The sequence below is a fragment of the Urocitellus parryii genome, chromosome 5 (genome assembly GCF_045843805.1).
Source record: "Urocitellus parryii isolate mUroPar1 chromosome 5, mUroPar1.hap1, whole genome shotgun sequence".
In the NCBI taxonomy this organism is placed as follows: Eukaryota; Metazoa; Chordata; class Mammalia; order Rodentia; family Sciuridae; genus Urocitellus; species Urocitellus parryii.
The window spans coordinates 82245372-82259862 of NC_135535.1; the positions used below are offsets into that span (position 1 = coordinate 82245372).

General features: G+C 31.7%; 1 protein-coding gene across 3 annotated transcripts in view; it reads left to right on the forward strand.

The window, feature by feature from the left end:
- Ergic2 (ERGIC and golgi 2) overlaps positions 1–13573 on the forward strand; it is a 36506-nt gene extending 22933 nt beyond the window's left edge. For all 3 annotated transcript variants that reach the window (XM_026379879.2, XM_026379881.2, XM_026379880.2), the window contains 6 exons: positions 4232–4287; positions 5169–5267; positions 7978–8075; positions 11278–11440; positions 13096–13178; positions 13353–13573. In XM_026379879.2, coding sequence (XP_026235664.1) covers positions 4232–4287; positions 5169–5267; positions 7978–8075; positions 11278–11440; positions 13096–13178; positions 13353–13415 — 562 coding nt within the window. In that variant the 3' untranslated portion in view covers positions 13416–13573. The remainder of the gene's footprint in view (positions 1–4231; positions 4288–5168; positions 5268–7977; positions 8076–11277; positions 11441–13095; positions 13179–13352) is intronic.
- The last annotated feature ends 918 nt before the right edge of the window (positions 13574–14491 follow it).

Below are 14491 nucleotides of genomic sequence, written 5' to 3' on the forward strand. Positions count from 1 at the left end.
CCAGAGAACTCATATTTAGACATTTCATTAATTTGGTCATGTTGTTAAGGCTTTCATTTTGTTTAAAACCCTGTAGTATCCCTCACCAAAATTTAGTCCTTGACTAATTCTTTTTTTTTTTTTTTAAATTTTTTAGTTTTAGTTGGACACAATACCTTTATTTTATTTATTTATTTTTATTTGGTGCTGAGGCTCAAACCCAGGGCCTAGCATGTGCTAGGCAAGTGCTCTACTGCTGAGCCACAACCTCAACCCCATAGTCCTTGACTAATTCTTGACAAATATTTTGATATAGTTAGAAGCCAGCAGTATTCTGGAATAAAGTTAAATTAGGCAAAACTTAAGGAAAAATATCAGATCACAGCTCTTATGAACTGCATTTAGCATAGAAGTTGTAGAATAATAAATTTTACATAATTTCTGAATGAATAAATAAATTTCCTCCCTCAGATTTTGTTATTTGTTTGCTATGGCCAGAACCCATTCTACCCATTCCCAATCTGTTATTCAGAACCTTAGAACTTCTTAATATCATAGAAGCAATGACTATTAGTCATTGCCTAATAGTTGGCTCAAAGAAATTTAGAAGATTTTATTACACCTTTGCGTATATCCTAGTCCAATATGAAAACTTACACTCTCATGATGATAACGTATATTTTCAATGAGAGAGGCCCCATGGAAAAGCATTTGGTTTGTATCTTATCAACTCAGTGGTGTCTTTATGTGACCACATTCCTAACTTTTTGGTCTTGGATTTGTCAAGTACAGAACTGATCATTTTGAAAATTGTGTATTATCTCTCAAACATAGTGCCATTTCTAATTGTAATATAAGAGAGATTTTTATTATGTATAATATAATTTATAATATGTATTTCAGCATGCAAATGAATATACTAGAAAGTATAAGGAAGCAGGCAGATGTTTGCAACTTATACTATCAGATTGTGAAAGGTGTATTAGCATTTTTGTTGATGAGATGTTGTTCTGGAATAATGAACAACTCTCTTTAATGTTGTGAACAAAATAATATAATATTCACTCAGTTTCTTGGGAAATTTAGTGTATATTGAAATTCCTGCAAGTACTTTGTGAAACTAAATGGAATTAGGTTCTAGTCTAAGGTAATTATATATAGGTTTTTCACGTATGTGAATGTCTCTTAGAGCATTTTAAAGTTAGGTAAGATGAAGAACAAATTTTTTTTTAATTGATTTTCTTTGCAGTTTGTTTTGTTTTTCTGGCTGTTGTCCACAAATGCCAGTAGCAACCCCTTCCCAATAATTGTCACAATCAGAAATGCATCTCCCCAACCCCAATTTTCAGAATAACTTTTTCTCCACTGAAAGATCATTTGGGCTAGATTTCCTGTCTGATGGGGTAGAAATTACAGTGTCCAGGAAAGAAATAGGTAAATTGTTAGTTATCTAACTTCCCTAAGAAGAGCTTTAACAAGGGTCAGAGAACTGCTATCATGTACTAGGAATGATTTAATTTTATCTATCTATCTATCTATCTATCTATGTGTCTGTTTATTTATTTATTTATTTATTTATTGTAGCTGGACACAGTACCTTTATTTTAACATGGTGCTGAAGATCGAACCCAGTGCCTTGCACGTGCTTGGCGAGTGCTCTAGCACTATGCCACAACCCCAGTTCTTTAATTTGATTTTTACCTTTTAATTTTTTAAAGGGAGATGTATATTTATGCTATTACTTCATAAATTTTTAAGTGTGTCTTAACAAAAATTTAAGAAGGAAATAAAAAAGAGGCATAATTTAAAATTGTTCTCTATTCCTCTCAGAATAAAATACAGGTTTGTGAGACTGTGTGAGAGAGAGACCATTGAAGTCAGATATGATGTTATAATGTGATTATTCAGAAATTTTCCTGTCTAAAAATTTGTTTAGAATTTTAGTAGGAATACTGTTAGAATGATATGCTTTGTGGGGATAGGAATAGCCTACAACAATAGACTTTGTTTTAATAGTAAATCTGAGGTAATATACATTACCTTGAACACACAGCACTTTACCAGACTAAACTATTAGTTATTTCAGTGCATAGGGAGTTGCTTTGTTGCATAAAATTTTAATTTTATTGGATGTTAACCTAACTCATAGAAACACAATGGTCAGAAAAATTAGAAAATAGAATATCTAGAAATTCTTCATAAAAATAAAATATGAAAGTGAGGTTGCAATTAATGTAAGTTTCTGAGTGTCTCATCGGTTAGCCAAGGAAGGAAAGCTATGTACTGATAATTTAATGCAGCTGAAACAGTATATTCAGAGAAAATAAATTTGCTTTAGGTAATTAGCCTTCAGCAAGGAAAGTGCTATAGCAGTTGGACCTTAATAGCAGTAGCTAATAGTCAATTAAAAAAAAGACAAGTGATTTTGAGTGGTTTTACTAAACAATTGATGAGTAGGTAGGAGTTACCAGTAGTGTTTGTTTTTTTATTTGAGAAGTTAATGTTGAGTTTAAAACAATTTAAAATTAGAATCTTTGATTAGTCTATGTGGAATAACTTAGGGAAGAATATTTTTAAAGGAATCAAGAAAGCACAAATTCAGTACAACATAAAGTGAAATCTGCTAAGATGTGTTACAACTGATGATGTAAAAATAACGTAATAGCAGGAAAAGATTTGCTTGAGTACATTTTCAAATTGTGAAAATATAGACTTTTTTTTTTGAGAGAGAGAGAATGAATCTTTCTTGTAGATGGACACAACACAATGCCTTTATTTTTATGTGGTGCTGAGAATCAAACCTGGATCCCGCCCATACTAGGCAAGTGTTCTACCACCGCTGAGCCACAATCCCAGCCCAAAAATACAGACTTTTTTAAAAGCCTATAGTTATCCATTTTTTATCAGTATTTTACAGAAAATATTTAAATTTATCATGTATTTTTAACTGGTAGTGGTAAATTTAATTTGCTTTCATGGACTTAAATATTGTAATTTCCATGAATTTTTGTTAAAAATAAAAGCTGAATATTCTAACTTGCCCTACTACACAGGAATTTGATGGCTTTGCGAAGGTAAAATTTTATTGCTCTTTTTTTTTCTTAAGCTCACTACCAAGATGAAAATTTTTTTAGTGAGAAAATATCATCTACCACTATTACCAAACAGAGTAGCTTTGGAAATTTAGTTTTATGTGTGCTCAGTAAGGTTACTTGATGAATTTAACCTAAAGTCCTAAGGCAAAAACAGTTTATATATGAAGCTTATATTGTGGTAAAGGTTATTTTGATACAAATACTATTAAGTGATTTTTGAGTAATTTCTTTTGCTCTTAATGCTTTCACAGGTTGTGTTGTTAAAAGTTTAAATAGGAATTAGATTTCCATTCTTCTACTTGGATATATTTTCTTATCTCAAATTGTACTTCCAAAAGTGTTTTCAAGCACTTTTAAGTGCAAAGGAAATTTCTGTGTTTTAAAAATCCTTGTAACTATACAGTTGAGTAAATTCTGCCTTAAATTATTAAGCTGTTATGTAATGAATGACATGCTTAAAAGCAAATACCCAGAATCTAATAAGTATTGCTGAAATACCTTCCAAGTAATGAATATGCCCAATTCAAACAAGTCATGGATTTATATTTTCAAATTTGAAATATGTAAGATTTCATTATAGATCATCATTAACAGATAAACACTTGTAATCAGTTTTGAAAATAGGAACACTAAGGAAAAAGTAGCTTCCCTGTTAAACACTTACATTACAAAAAGTAGTATTAAGTTATTATTTTGAGTTTCAGCAATAAAAGTGTATGAGAATTTATATTCTATGTAATAGCTTTGATATTGTATCTTGGCCCACAGAGCCCAAAATATTTATTACCTGTTTCCTTACAGAAAAATGTTTGCCAACTCCAGTTCCTTATACTGCCAAGGTGATAAGACTTGTCTTCTTAATCATAAGCCACATACATTCTTCTATTTGTACTATAAACAATTACGTAACTTGGGAAAGATCCACTTTCTAGTTTTAGTTAGTTTTATGTGTATATATATATTTTTTTTTTAATTGTTTTTTTTAGTTGTAGATGGACAGGGTACCTTTATTTATTTATTTTATGTGGTGCTGAGGACTGAACCCAGTGCCTCACACATGCTAGGCAAGTGCTACACCAGTGTGCTGTTACCCCAGCCCCTTAATTAGCTATATTTTTTTAAGTGTTATTACTTTAATTTTTTTTCCTTCCTTTCAGGGCAATTCCACATCCTCGAGGTCATGCACATTTAGCAGCACTTGTCAACCATGACTGTAAGTAGTTTCTGAAATTTTTTCAGTGTAGATGTCTTTGAAGAAAAATATGGAGTTTTTATTTGGTGTATGTTTTTGTTTGTTTTATTGCAGGTGCAAAGTAGGGTTTTGAAAGTAAGCTTTTTAAAAACAGATGTTCTCCAGAGGAGAAAATTAATTATTGAATTTTTTTACTCTAATCCATTTTTTGTCTTTAATCTGCTTTTACTTCAGTTTGCTAATAGCTCAGATACTTCTAAGGTTGGGGATGAAGGCCTAGATGTACTTTGTATCACTTTGTATGCAGTTCCACTAATTTTTATAGACAAGAGAATATATTTGAAGTTTAGTTCAATTTTTGTATCTAAATGTGGCCATATTCATGTGTATGTATAAAGTTAGTTTGATATAATGATTGTGAGAAGAGTTACTTTTAAAGTCAGCTATAGACAACAAAATAAATTCCATAAAAATCTAAGTTTAGTTATAGCAATGATGTATGTGAAAACTATATATGATCAGCTTCATCATTTAGCCAGACGAACATCATCCCAATTCATGTAAAAACAGAATCTTGTAACTGTATAATTTATTGGATCAAGAAAGATCTAAATTTTTTTTGCTCTCAGGATTAAATGTAATACTGTTTCTTAGAATTTAATTTGCATGTAAATTATAAAACTTAAGACAGTTTTTTATCAGAATTTACTTTTACACATTTAATCCTGATGCATTTTCTCAACTTAATGTTGTTTTAAATAACGTATTATATTTGTAAAGTTTAGATATTTTCATTTGAGAATAGATAAAAATGTAAACCAATCTGTAACATGTATTTTTGAATAATATAACTTCTCTACTTAGTTTTTGTTTTGTCTTTTTTTTTTTTTTTGGTCTCTTAGCTTACAACTTTTCTCACAGAATAGATCATTTGTCTTTTGGAGAACTTATTCCAGGAATTATTAATCCTTTAGATGGAACTGAAAAAATTACTATAGATCGTAAGTATTTATTAATTATTCTTGTAATTTACATGTAGGAAATGGCTTTTATAACCTTACTATTAGTATGTTTTTAGTTATCCTCTTACCCCCTAGTAAAGATAATCTTTAAATGGCTGAATAATTATTTATGTAGAGAGAATTTGTCCTAGAATTGCACAAAATTTGAGTGCTAAAAAATAAGTTATAGTACAGAGCCAGGCTTGGTGGCACACACCTGTAATCTTATCTAAAGTCTGGGGTGTAGCTCACTGGTAGAGCATTTGTTTAGCATGCATGAGACCCTGGCTTCTATTCCCTGAATTGCAAAACAAATAATGTCATAGAACAGAATAAAGAAATTAGAGTTATGAGTAGGCAGGGGAAAGAGAATTTTAACAGTCAAAATATAGGAAAGGTTGATATGTTAATTGGGCATAAGTGCATTTTTCTATATTCACCAACAAAAAGACTTATTAATATAGTCAAAAGTACTACATTATAGGACAGATAACTTCTTTCAGTGTTTTTTTAAACATTGAATTTCAATAAAAATATTAGTTTATTTTCCATGTTTTTCTGAAAATGTTTGATTGCCTTTTCTTCTCTGGTCATAGTAAAAAATAAAGGTTGGGATATAGCTCATCAACTATACCTTTTAAGGACCTACCTTACACTTTTGGAGCACAGATAGTGTTATAATTGCACTAAATATTCCCATTCAAAACAGGCAAGGAAGGAGTGACACATGAGTCAGTGGTCTATAGCAGTTTTCTAATTCAACTGGACAAATGTAACATTTCCCTGCTCTAGGAATGGAGATGTGTGTTGATTTTGTCCTATTCTGCTTCTAGGCAGGTTTCCCTAATCCCCCATGCTTTCTTCATTTCTCTTTGCTTTGTCCTCTGAAAAGTATTCCTACTTTCCCATATCTTTTTTGGCCATATCTAAAGAGGGCACGGAGGATATCCCTTTCTTAGTAGCGAAACACCTCTCTCAGCCTACATCCAGTTTATATAAAAGTTGTGAATCCATAAGTTTTTAAATTTTTAGCTTAAACATGTATTTTCTTTTAATGCACACTCACAGACTTTGTTGGTCTTTAAGCGTATCATCTTTTCATTTAATTCTGTGTGCCAAAACTTACAGAATTCTTTATGAGATATGCCTCATTTTATAAACTTAATTCTACAGAATTCAGGCTATCAACCTTCCATGAAACATGCCTAAATTGCTCCAAATCAGTGAAGGGAAGTACATTCTGTTCTTGGTGAACTTGGGCAAAGGCAGGGAGAAAGAAGTGTACACAAACCAGTATACTGTCTTCCATGACTCATATTTGCCTTGCGGGTTTATTTTGTTTGTCGTATTTTAAAATATGTTTAATTTATTACTACATTTGATTTTCTAAAGATCACATATGTAGATACCGATTCTTGGATTCTTTTTTAAAATAGTGCTTCTGGTATTACATGGGGATGAATAGATGTCCATTTTAAGTAGGATATGCTCTGTCCAGTTTGTGTCGTACCCTTCTTGAAAATTAGAAATTGTGGTTAATTGACTTGTCTGAAACTGTAAACCTAGTAATTGGCAAAACACTGATTAAAACTCAGGTTACATTCCCACTAACTTTGCCTTATAGAAAGATTTGTTGAGGGTTCCTGTTACATAGTAATTTAACTCTTTATTTTTTACTACAATATGACCAGGTAAGTAAATATTTAGTTTTTTTTAAAGTATTCTTGGGCTGCTCTCTATCACAATTATTGAGGTCTTTGTGAAAAGTGCATATTCCTGGTCATCTTATCCATTTAAATTAGAGTCTCTGGGGAAATGGCCAAGGATTGTGTGTGTGTGGGGGGGGGGGGGTGTGTGTGCTGGGGAATGAACTTACGCCTTGTGCATATGAGGCAAGCACTCTATCAACTGAGCTATATCCCCAGCCCACAGGACTAGGATTTTTATTTTAAAGAAACTATTCATCTGGTTCTTTAAAATTAATTTTAAATTACTATATTTATACATAGTTAGTTTTTAGAAGAAAATTACTATGCTGAGTGAAGTACATCTGTTTTCTTTTGGACATAATGTGGCCTCATTGCTCATCTACAGACACACCTAATTTTTTAGAATATACCTAGAGAATGAAGATTACTTCATTACCAGTATTACCAATTACTAAGTATTACCAATTACTGACAATGATGGAGCAGAATTTTAGAACTGAAAAGTTTAATAGATTTCTTACCTACTTTGTTATTTGGTATTTTTTGCTTGTGTTAAACCTAGGCATGCCATAAAAATGACCCTCTTAATTTCATAGTAGTCATTTAGAAGTTTGTTAGTGTATCTTAAGATAAAAGGAGAAACTGAAAATTATGATGATTATACTATTGTAATTTTATTTTACTCATATTCCTGTACTACAAAGAAATGTTACCTTTATTTTTCCACATTTCATATGAGAATGATAATGATTATAAGGGCTACCTAACTAAATCACTAATTCATATTTTTTAACATTGTATGTTTGTATATTGTGTGTGTATGTGTAAGAGAAAAAGAAAGAGCAAGAGAAAGAAAGTGCAACCATGAGTATATTTTCATTTTATTAGACATTAAGTCAAATATAATATTAAATTTTAAGTTTAATGTATTTGCTAGAAGAAGGATATATCTGGTTCTATTGCTATTGGATTGATAAAAAAATAATTTGTTTTTATTTTAGACAACCAGATGTTCCAATATTTTATTACAGTTGTGCCAACAAAACTACATACATATAAAATTTCAGCAGATACCCATCAGTTCTCTGTGACAGAAAGGGTAAGTTGATTCTGATTGGTAAAATTATTTTTTAATTTTTTTGTTAGTGTTTTATAGCCCCCCAGGTACAAGGTTCAAATTTAGTTGGTTCCTTTTCTCATTTTAAAATTTGTAGGAATTTTGAAATGAATTAACATTTTATTTTAAGCTGAAAATTTATCAGAAGTATTAGTATATTCTAGAGTGAGAACAGAATTTTTTAAAAATCTGAAATGTTTCTATTCAATGAAAACTTTGAATCATTAAACTATGATGACATCACTTATTCATAATGTCTTTACTCTTTTTAACATGTTTACTTTTTATAATATTTTTTCCTCTATATTGTTCTTAATTGGCCAGCAGATTTTCTGATGTCTTTGCTGTTTATTTACTTTTAATATTTTCTTTTAGTTGTAGATGGACACAATATCTTTATTTTATTTATTTATTTATTTTTATGTGGTCTGAGGATCAAACCCAGTGCCTCATATGTACTAGGCAAGCACTCTACCACTGAGCCCCAACTCAGCCTTCTGTTATTTATTTTTTAGTAAATGTTCCTACCATGGAACATATGTGGTTCTTATACATCAGATAGCAAATTTAGAGGGCTTGCCTCCTCTAAGTTAGTGCTTTGTAGTTATCTGATAAAGTGTTGTGGAACCTCAGAATAGTGTGGTTTTATAAATAAAGACTGACAATGATGGAGCAGAATTTTAGAACTGAAAAGTTTAATAGATTTCTTACCTACTTTGTTATTTGTTTTTTGTGGAGCTGAATATAAAAATCAGGGCCTTGCACATGCTAAGCAAGTACTTTTACCATTGAGCTACATCTCCAGCCCTTATTTTCTTGTTTTTATGTTTAAGAATTGTAAACATTCAAATACTAACATCAAGAAGAATTGCAAGACGACAAAAAATAAGTGCTTTTTAAAATTTTCTTTTCTTCATTTGTAGTTTTCTTTTTGTATACTTGTAACTTATTATGACCAGGTTCTTAATAATTGTAGAATTTTCCATGTTCTGAAATTAGGTGGGTTTTTTTAGGGGTGAAATTTTGTGTCTAACTTTTCAAGTGGCTCAGGGAGAAAAACCAAGTATATATAATTGTGTGTATTTGTTTATTTTTGTGTGTATATACAAACTAGGTAAAATGTATATAAGTATATATTGTGCTTTTCAACATTTCTGTAAGAATAGGGAGATATTTTTCACCTTAAGATTAACAAACATCTGGAAGACACTATAAGCTTTGGAGAAAACAGACACATGTATTGCTATGAGAATGTAAAGTGTCATAGTCTCTGTAAAAAGAAGTTTAGCACTATCTGCACAATGATGTATGCATTTATCATTTGACCTAGCAAACCCTTTCCTAGTAATTCTTTTTGTAAAGAATTTAGAAGAATTCTTTTTCTAAAGAATTTACCTATTTATTGTATTGTAAAGGTTATTTATTGTATTGTTATTTATAATAATAAAGACTAGAAACAATCCAAGCTGTACATCTATATAATAGAAGAACACGTATCTTCAAAAGGGAAGAATGAAAAAGATCTCTATATACTGATATGAAATTATACCAGAATATATTTAAAAATAACAAATCCAAATAAAAAGTAAAAAAAATATAGCTGGGCACGGTAGTACCTGCTTATGATCCCAGCAGCTCCGGAGGCTGAGACAAGAGGATGGTGAGTTCAAACCCAGCCTCAGCAACAGCAAGGCACCACGTAACTCAGTGAGACCCTGTGTCTACGTAAAATACAAAATAGGGTGGGAAATTGGCTCAGTGGTTGAGTGCCCTGGGTTCAATCCCTAGTACCCCACCCCAAAAATAGGTATATATTAGAATCTCAGAGCATTTAATATTTAGAGGGATGTGAATACTGATATGATGACCAAATTAGTTGTGTTTCACTTGAGTAAAGAAGTGATGAGTTGGTAAAGTGCAGGATTGAGGGGTAGGGAAAGAGGCTGATCTTTGGTCTTGGAACCCAAAGTAAATCATTAGTCTTTTGTTACATGGACATCGCAGTCTCTAGCATATCCATATATGTGGTAACTTCAACATGATATTGAGCATATCAGAGCTTTAAGGTAAAGTCATTATTAAAAATTTGATCAGTACCTTGTAAGGTTCTGTTGTGCTAATAATAGGGGAAAGGGTTTTGTAATGCTCCACATAAAAATGTTTGAATTTATCTTGGTAAATAATTATATCACTTGTATTCCTAAAAGTATACAGTTTAGTTAAAACTTCTACAAACAGAATCTGGCACAAAAGTTATAACAATGCACTATGGTAGCATAGTGTTTGGAGCCATAATAGAAAATTATTAGTTTCCAAACTTGAGTTTTGAAGTATAAGCAGGATGGAATGAAATAGATTTTTTTTTCCTTAATGTTTACACTGGTAGATCTATGATTCTAGTGGCATTCGTGTTTGTTTGTTTGTTTGTTTGTTTAAATCCTTTTAAAACTGAAACAGTTGTTCAAATATTATCTTTCAACTTAGTGCATTGTCTTTTTTTCATGTTGTGTATGTAGTTCAAAATGAACAGCAGAAACTGAAATTATTTGCTTTTTTAAATTTGATGACATAAATGACAGGAAAGAAATATGATTATTTTGTAAATTCCTAGCAGATAAATACTACAAAACTATATCAGAATATAAACTTAGTTCTTATTGTTTTGGTCAATGAGGAACATGCTATTCAGTTGTAAGCTCTTGGACTTAGTATAAAACTCAAATGTAAGCTGACCTATTTGAGAAAATAGGAAAGAATGAGCCAGGTGTGGTGGCACATGCCCGTAATCCCAGCACCTCCAGAGGTTAAGACAGGAAGATCACAAATTTGAGGCCACCCTCAGCATTTTAGCAAGACCCTATCTTAAAACATAAAAGGCAGGGCTGGGGATATAGTTTGATGGTAAAACACCCCCACCCTCCACCCTAGGTTCAATCCCCAATACTGCAAAAAAAAGAAAAACTATAAGAAAGAATAATTTTGCTCTTTTGATAGTTTCAGAAGCTAACCACACAAAGAATACTGAATAACTGTGTCTGAAGAGTTTAATCTGGTAGGATAATTCATAAAGAATTTTGAATGTCTTGTATAGTAGAGTTGTACAACTTAATACTGCCGATATATGTTAACATTCAGATAACAAATTTTGTTTCTCTCTTCCTCCTTTTCCTCCCCTTCCTTTTAGGAACGTATCATTAACCATGCTGCAGGCAGCCATGGAGTCTCTGGGATATTTATGAAATATGATCTCAGTTCTCTTATGGTGACAGTTACTGAGGAGCATATGCCATTCTGGCAGTTTTTTGTAAGACTTTGTGGTATTGTTGGAGGAATCTTTTCAACAACAGGTTAACAGTCATTTCTCTGTCTTAATTTCTAAAAAGTGTCTATTAATTACACTTAAGATACTTCTCCTTAAAAGGGGCAATATACACATTCTTATGTTTTAATATTTGAAGAACTTTTTGTTTAATGTTAATTTCAAACCTCTAAAATTATATTGACTCACCATTAAGAGTAACTAATTTCACAGCATTCACTAATTGAAGGGATATTTGGTAAGCTACAAATATCCTGGGGGTTAACAGAAGACAGAACTAGAATTAAATCAGCCCATTTTCTTGGTGGTAGCCTTGAATGAGTCACCTACCTTTTCTGGAATTGTTTTCTCATCTGTGAAAATCACAATGAAAGATATAAGTTGTAAGTGTAGTATGGAGTTAAATGAGAAAATGCATAGAAATAGTCACTTAAGTTCAAATTTCCTTTTCATTTAAGCTTTATACTGTGTAAAATCATATCTTATGCTACTTTCAACTTTGTAGTATGTGGGATTTTTTTCAATCAATAGTGTTTTGATTTTTGGCCCCAAATTCTGAAATTCTTTTAAAGATCATTTGCAGAATTGTAATGATGAAAATTTGAGATTTAAGCATAATAGGTAAAGTAGAGAAAAAGTTCACTTCCTTTTTCATCTTTAGTTCCTGTTTGTATTACATGGAGTTGAATGGTTTATATACTTGAAATCTTTTTTTTTTTTTTTTTTGATACTTGGGATTGAACCTTTGGGTGCTCACCCACTGAGCCACATTCCCACCCCTTTTTATATTTCTCATTTTGAGACAGGGTCCGGCTAAGTTGTTTAGGACCTTGCTAAGTTACTGAGGATGGCCTCAACCTTGTGATCATCCTGCCTTAGATTTCCAAGTCATCATTTTTTTTTTTTTTTTTTTGATACCCAGGATTGAACTAAGGGGCACTCAACCACTGAGCCACATCCCCGGTCTTATTTTATATTTTATTTAGAGACAGGGCCTCACTGAGTTGCCTAGCGCCTCTCTTTTGCTGAGGCTGCCTTTGAACTCCTGATCCTTCTGCTCCAGCCTCCCGAGCCGCGGGGATTACAGGTGTGCACCATTGCTCCCAGCAAGGCATCATATTCTTAAGCATATTTTTTTTAAACAAATGAATAACTTTTCTATGTAATTCCTTGTTTTGTGCTTTATTTAAACATGTGTTAATAATTTATTTTCAAAATTATAGGGGAAAACCTTGAAAAGATTATGTCAAGGTCATGAATTATATGGCCTTGTGATTTTGAAAAAACATTAATTTGTTTTTAAATGTATAATTATCTTCTTATTTATTTATTGTTTTTCTTTTTTGGTACTGGGGATTGAAGCCAGGGGTACTTAACCACTGAGCCACATCTTCAGCCCTTTTTATATTTTTTTAGAGACAGGGTCTTGCTAAGTTGCTTAGAGCCTCACAAAGTTGCAACTGTTGGCTTTGAACTTGTGATCCTCCTGCCTCAGTGTCCTGAGCTGCTGGGGTTACAGGCATGCCCCACTGTGCCTTACTGTCTGTCTTAGTTTTTAACCATGAAAAAGAATAATACAAACAACTTTGTTTCCTTCCTTAATTTATTTCATTATAGTTGAGTTTTTTATTCATGTATAGCAATTTCAGAATAATTTAAAAACATCAACATTTTTTGTTACAGGCATGTTACATGGAATTGGAAAATTTATAGTTGAAATAATTTGCTGTCGTTTCAGACTTGGAGCCTATAAATCTGTCCATTCTGTAAGTGATATTATATACATGGTGTTGATCTCTGAATCATAATATCATTTCTAAATCTCAATAGTCACTTTTTGTGCCTAGAAAGAATTACCCAAAATACAGCTTTGTGTTTAGAGAAAATAGTATAAGGAATAAAACTAATGAGTTGGTCTTTTTTCTCCCTTTTCCCTTTAGGTTCCCTTTGAGGATGGCCACACAGACAACCACTTACCTCTTTTAGAAAATAATACACATTAGCAACTCCTGAGGGAAGGAGATAAACTTTTTGCCTGAGACATAAAACCTTTTTTAATAATAAAATATTGTGCAATACATTCAAAGAAAAGAAAATATGAGTGAGAACCTGGAAACACACTTATTTTAAAAAAGAAAAAAAAAAAAGGGAAAAAAAACAACCCAAACTGAAATCCTGTGTATGTTGTGTCTGTTACAAATGTCCTAGAAGAAATTATGCAGCTAATCAGTGAATAAGTCCATCTGGAGTATTGGTTTGAAGATGACTCCTTCTGATACTTTCACAACAAATGGACAGTGTTGAACTCAAACCTTACTTCTTGGTAACAAAGCCTGAAGGAAGGAAATGAAACTACATCTAAAGGAAAAGGCATTGATAACTGCAAATGTTTGCGTCCTTTTGTTTTTAAGAGATATGATGTGAGAATAAAAATATGTAAAACATATGGAAAACTAGTCTAAACTTTAAAAAATTGTGATCAGTTCACAATGTTAATAAAGAAAACAGGGACTAGTCCCTATGTTATAGCCATATTAATGTTAAGCCATATTGACAAGACCATTTTATCCAGTATTTTGGTCTTATGAAAGTAACTGCTTTTCTTTAATTCTTGACATTTATAACCATTCAAGGTAGAATCTTAGAAGACTAAGGTGAAATCTCCCAAGGGCAGATATGTAAGTGGTATGATATATAACAGAGATATCATTCACAAATTGTATAGTGGAGACTCTAGGGAAAAGAAAGCACATTCTTTTTTTAAGATGCTGTTTCTTAATCTGATCATTATTTATTGGTATATTTTGAGTGATGGGAGTGAGAAAGACAAAGATCCACTTCTGATGACAAAAATTATTAGTTTGTTAATAATAAGAGGAAACCCGGAATATTTTATACATGTGATAAATGGGGAGCAGGGTAAATTTAAATAAATTAGAAGTATGAAGCAAATTTTAAGTATGACAAGATAATGTCAGGTCTCAGAGGTGCCATATTGAACAATGTCCGTTAAACTAAAAGCTGGATTATGAAGGAAATATTTCATTCAGTATGTCCTGAATGTGATTGATTTGTGTTA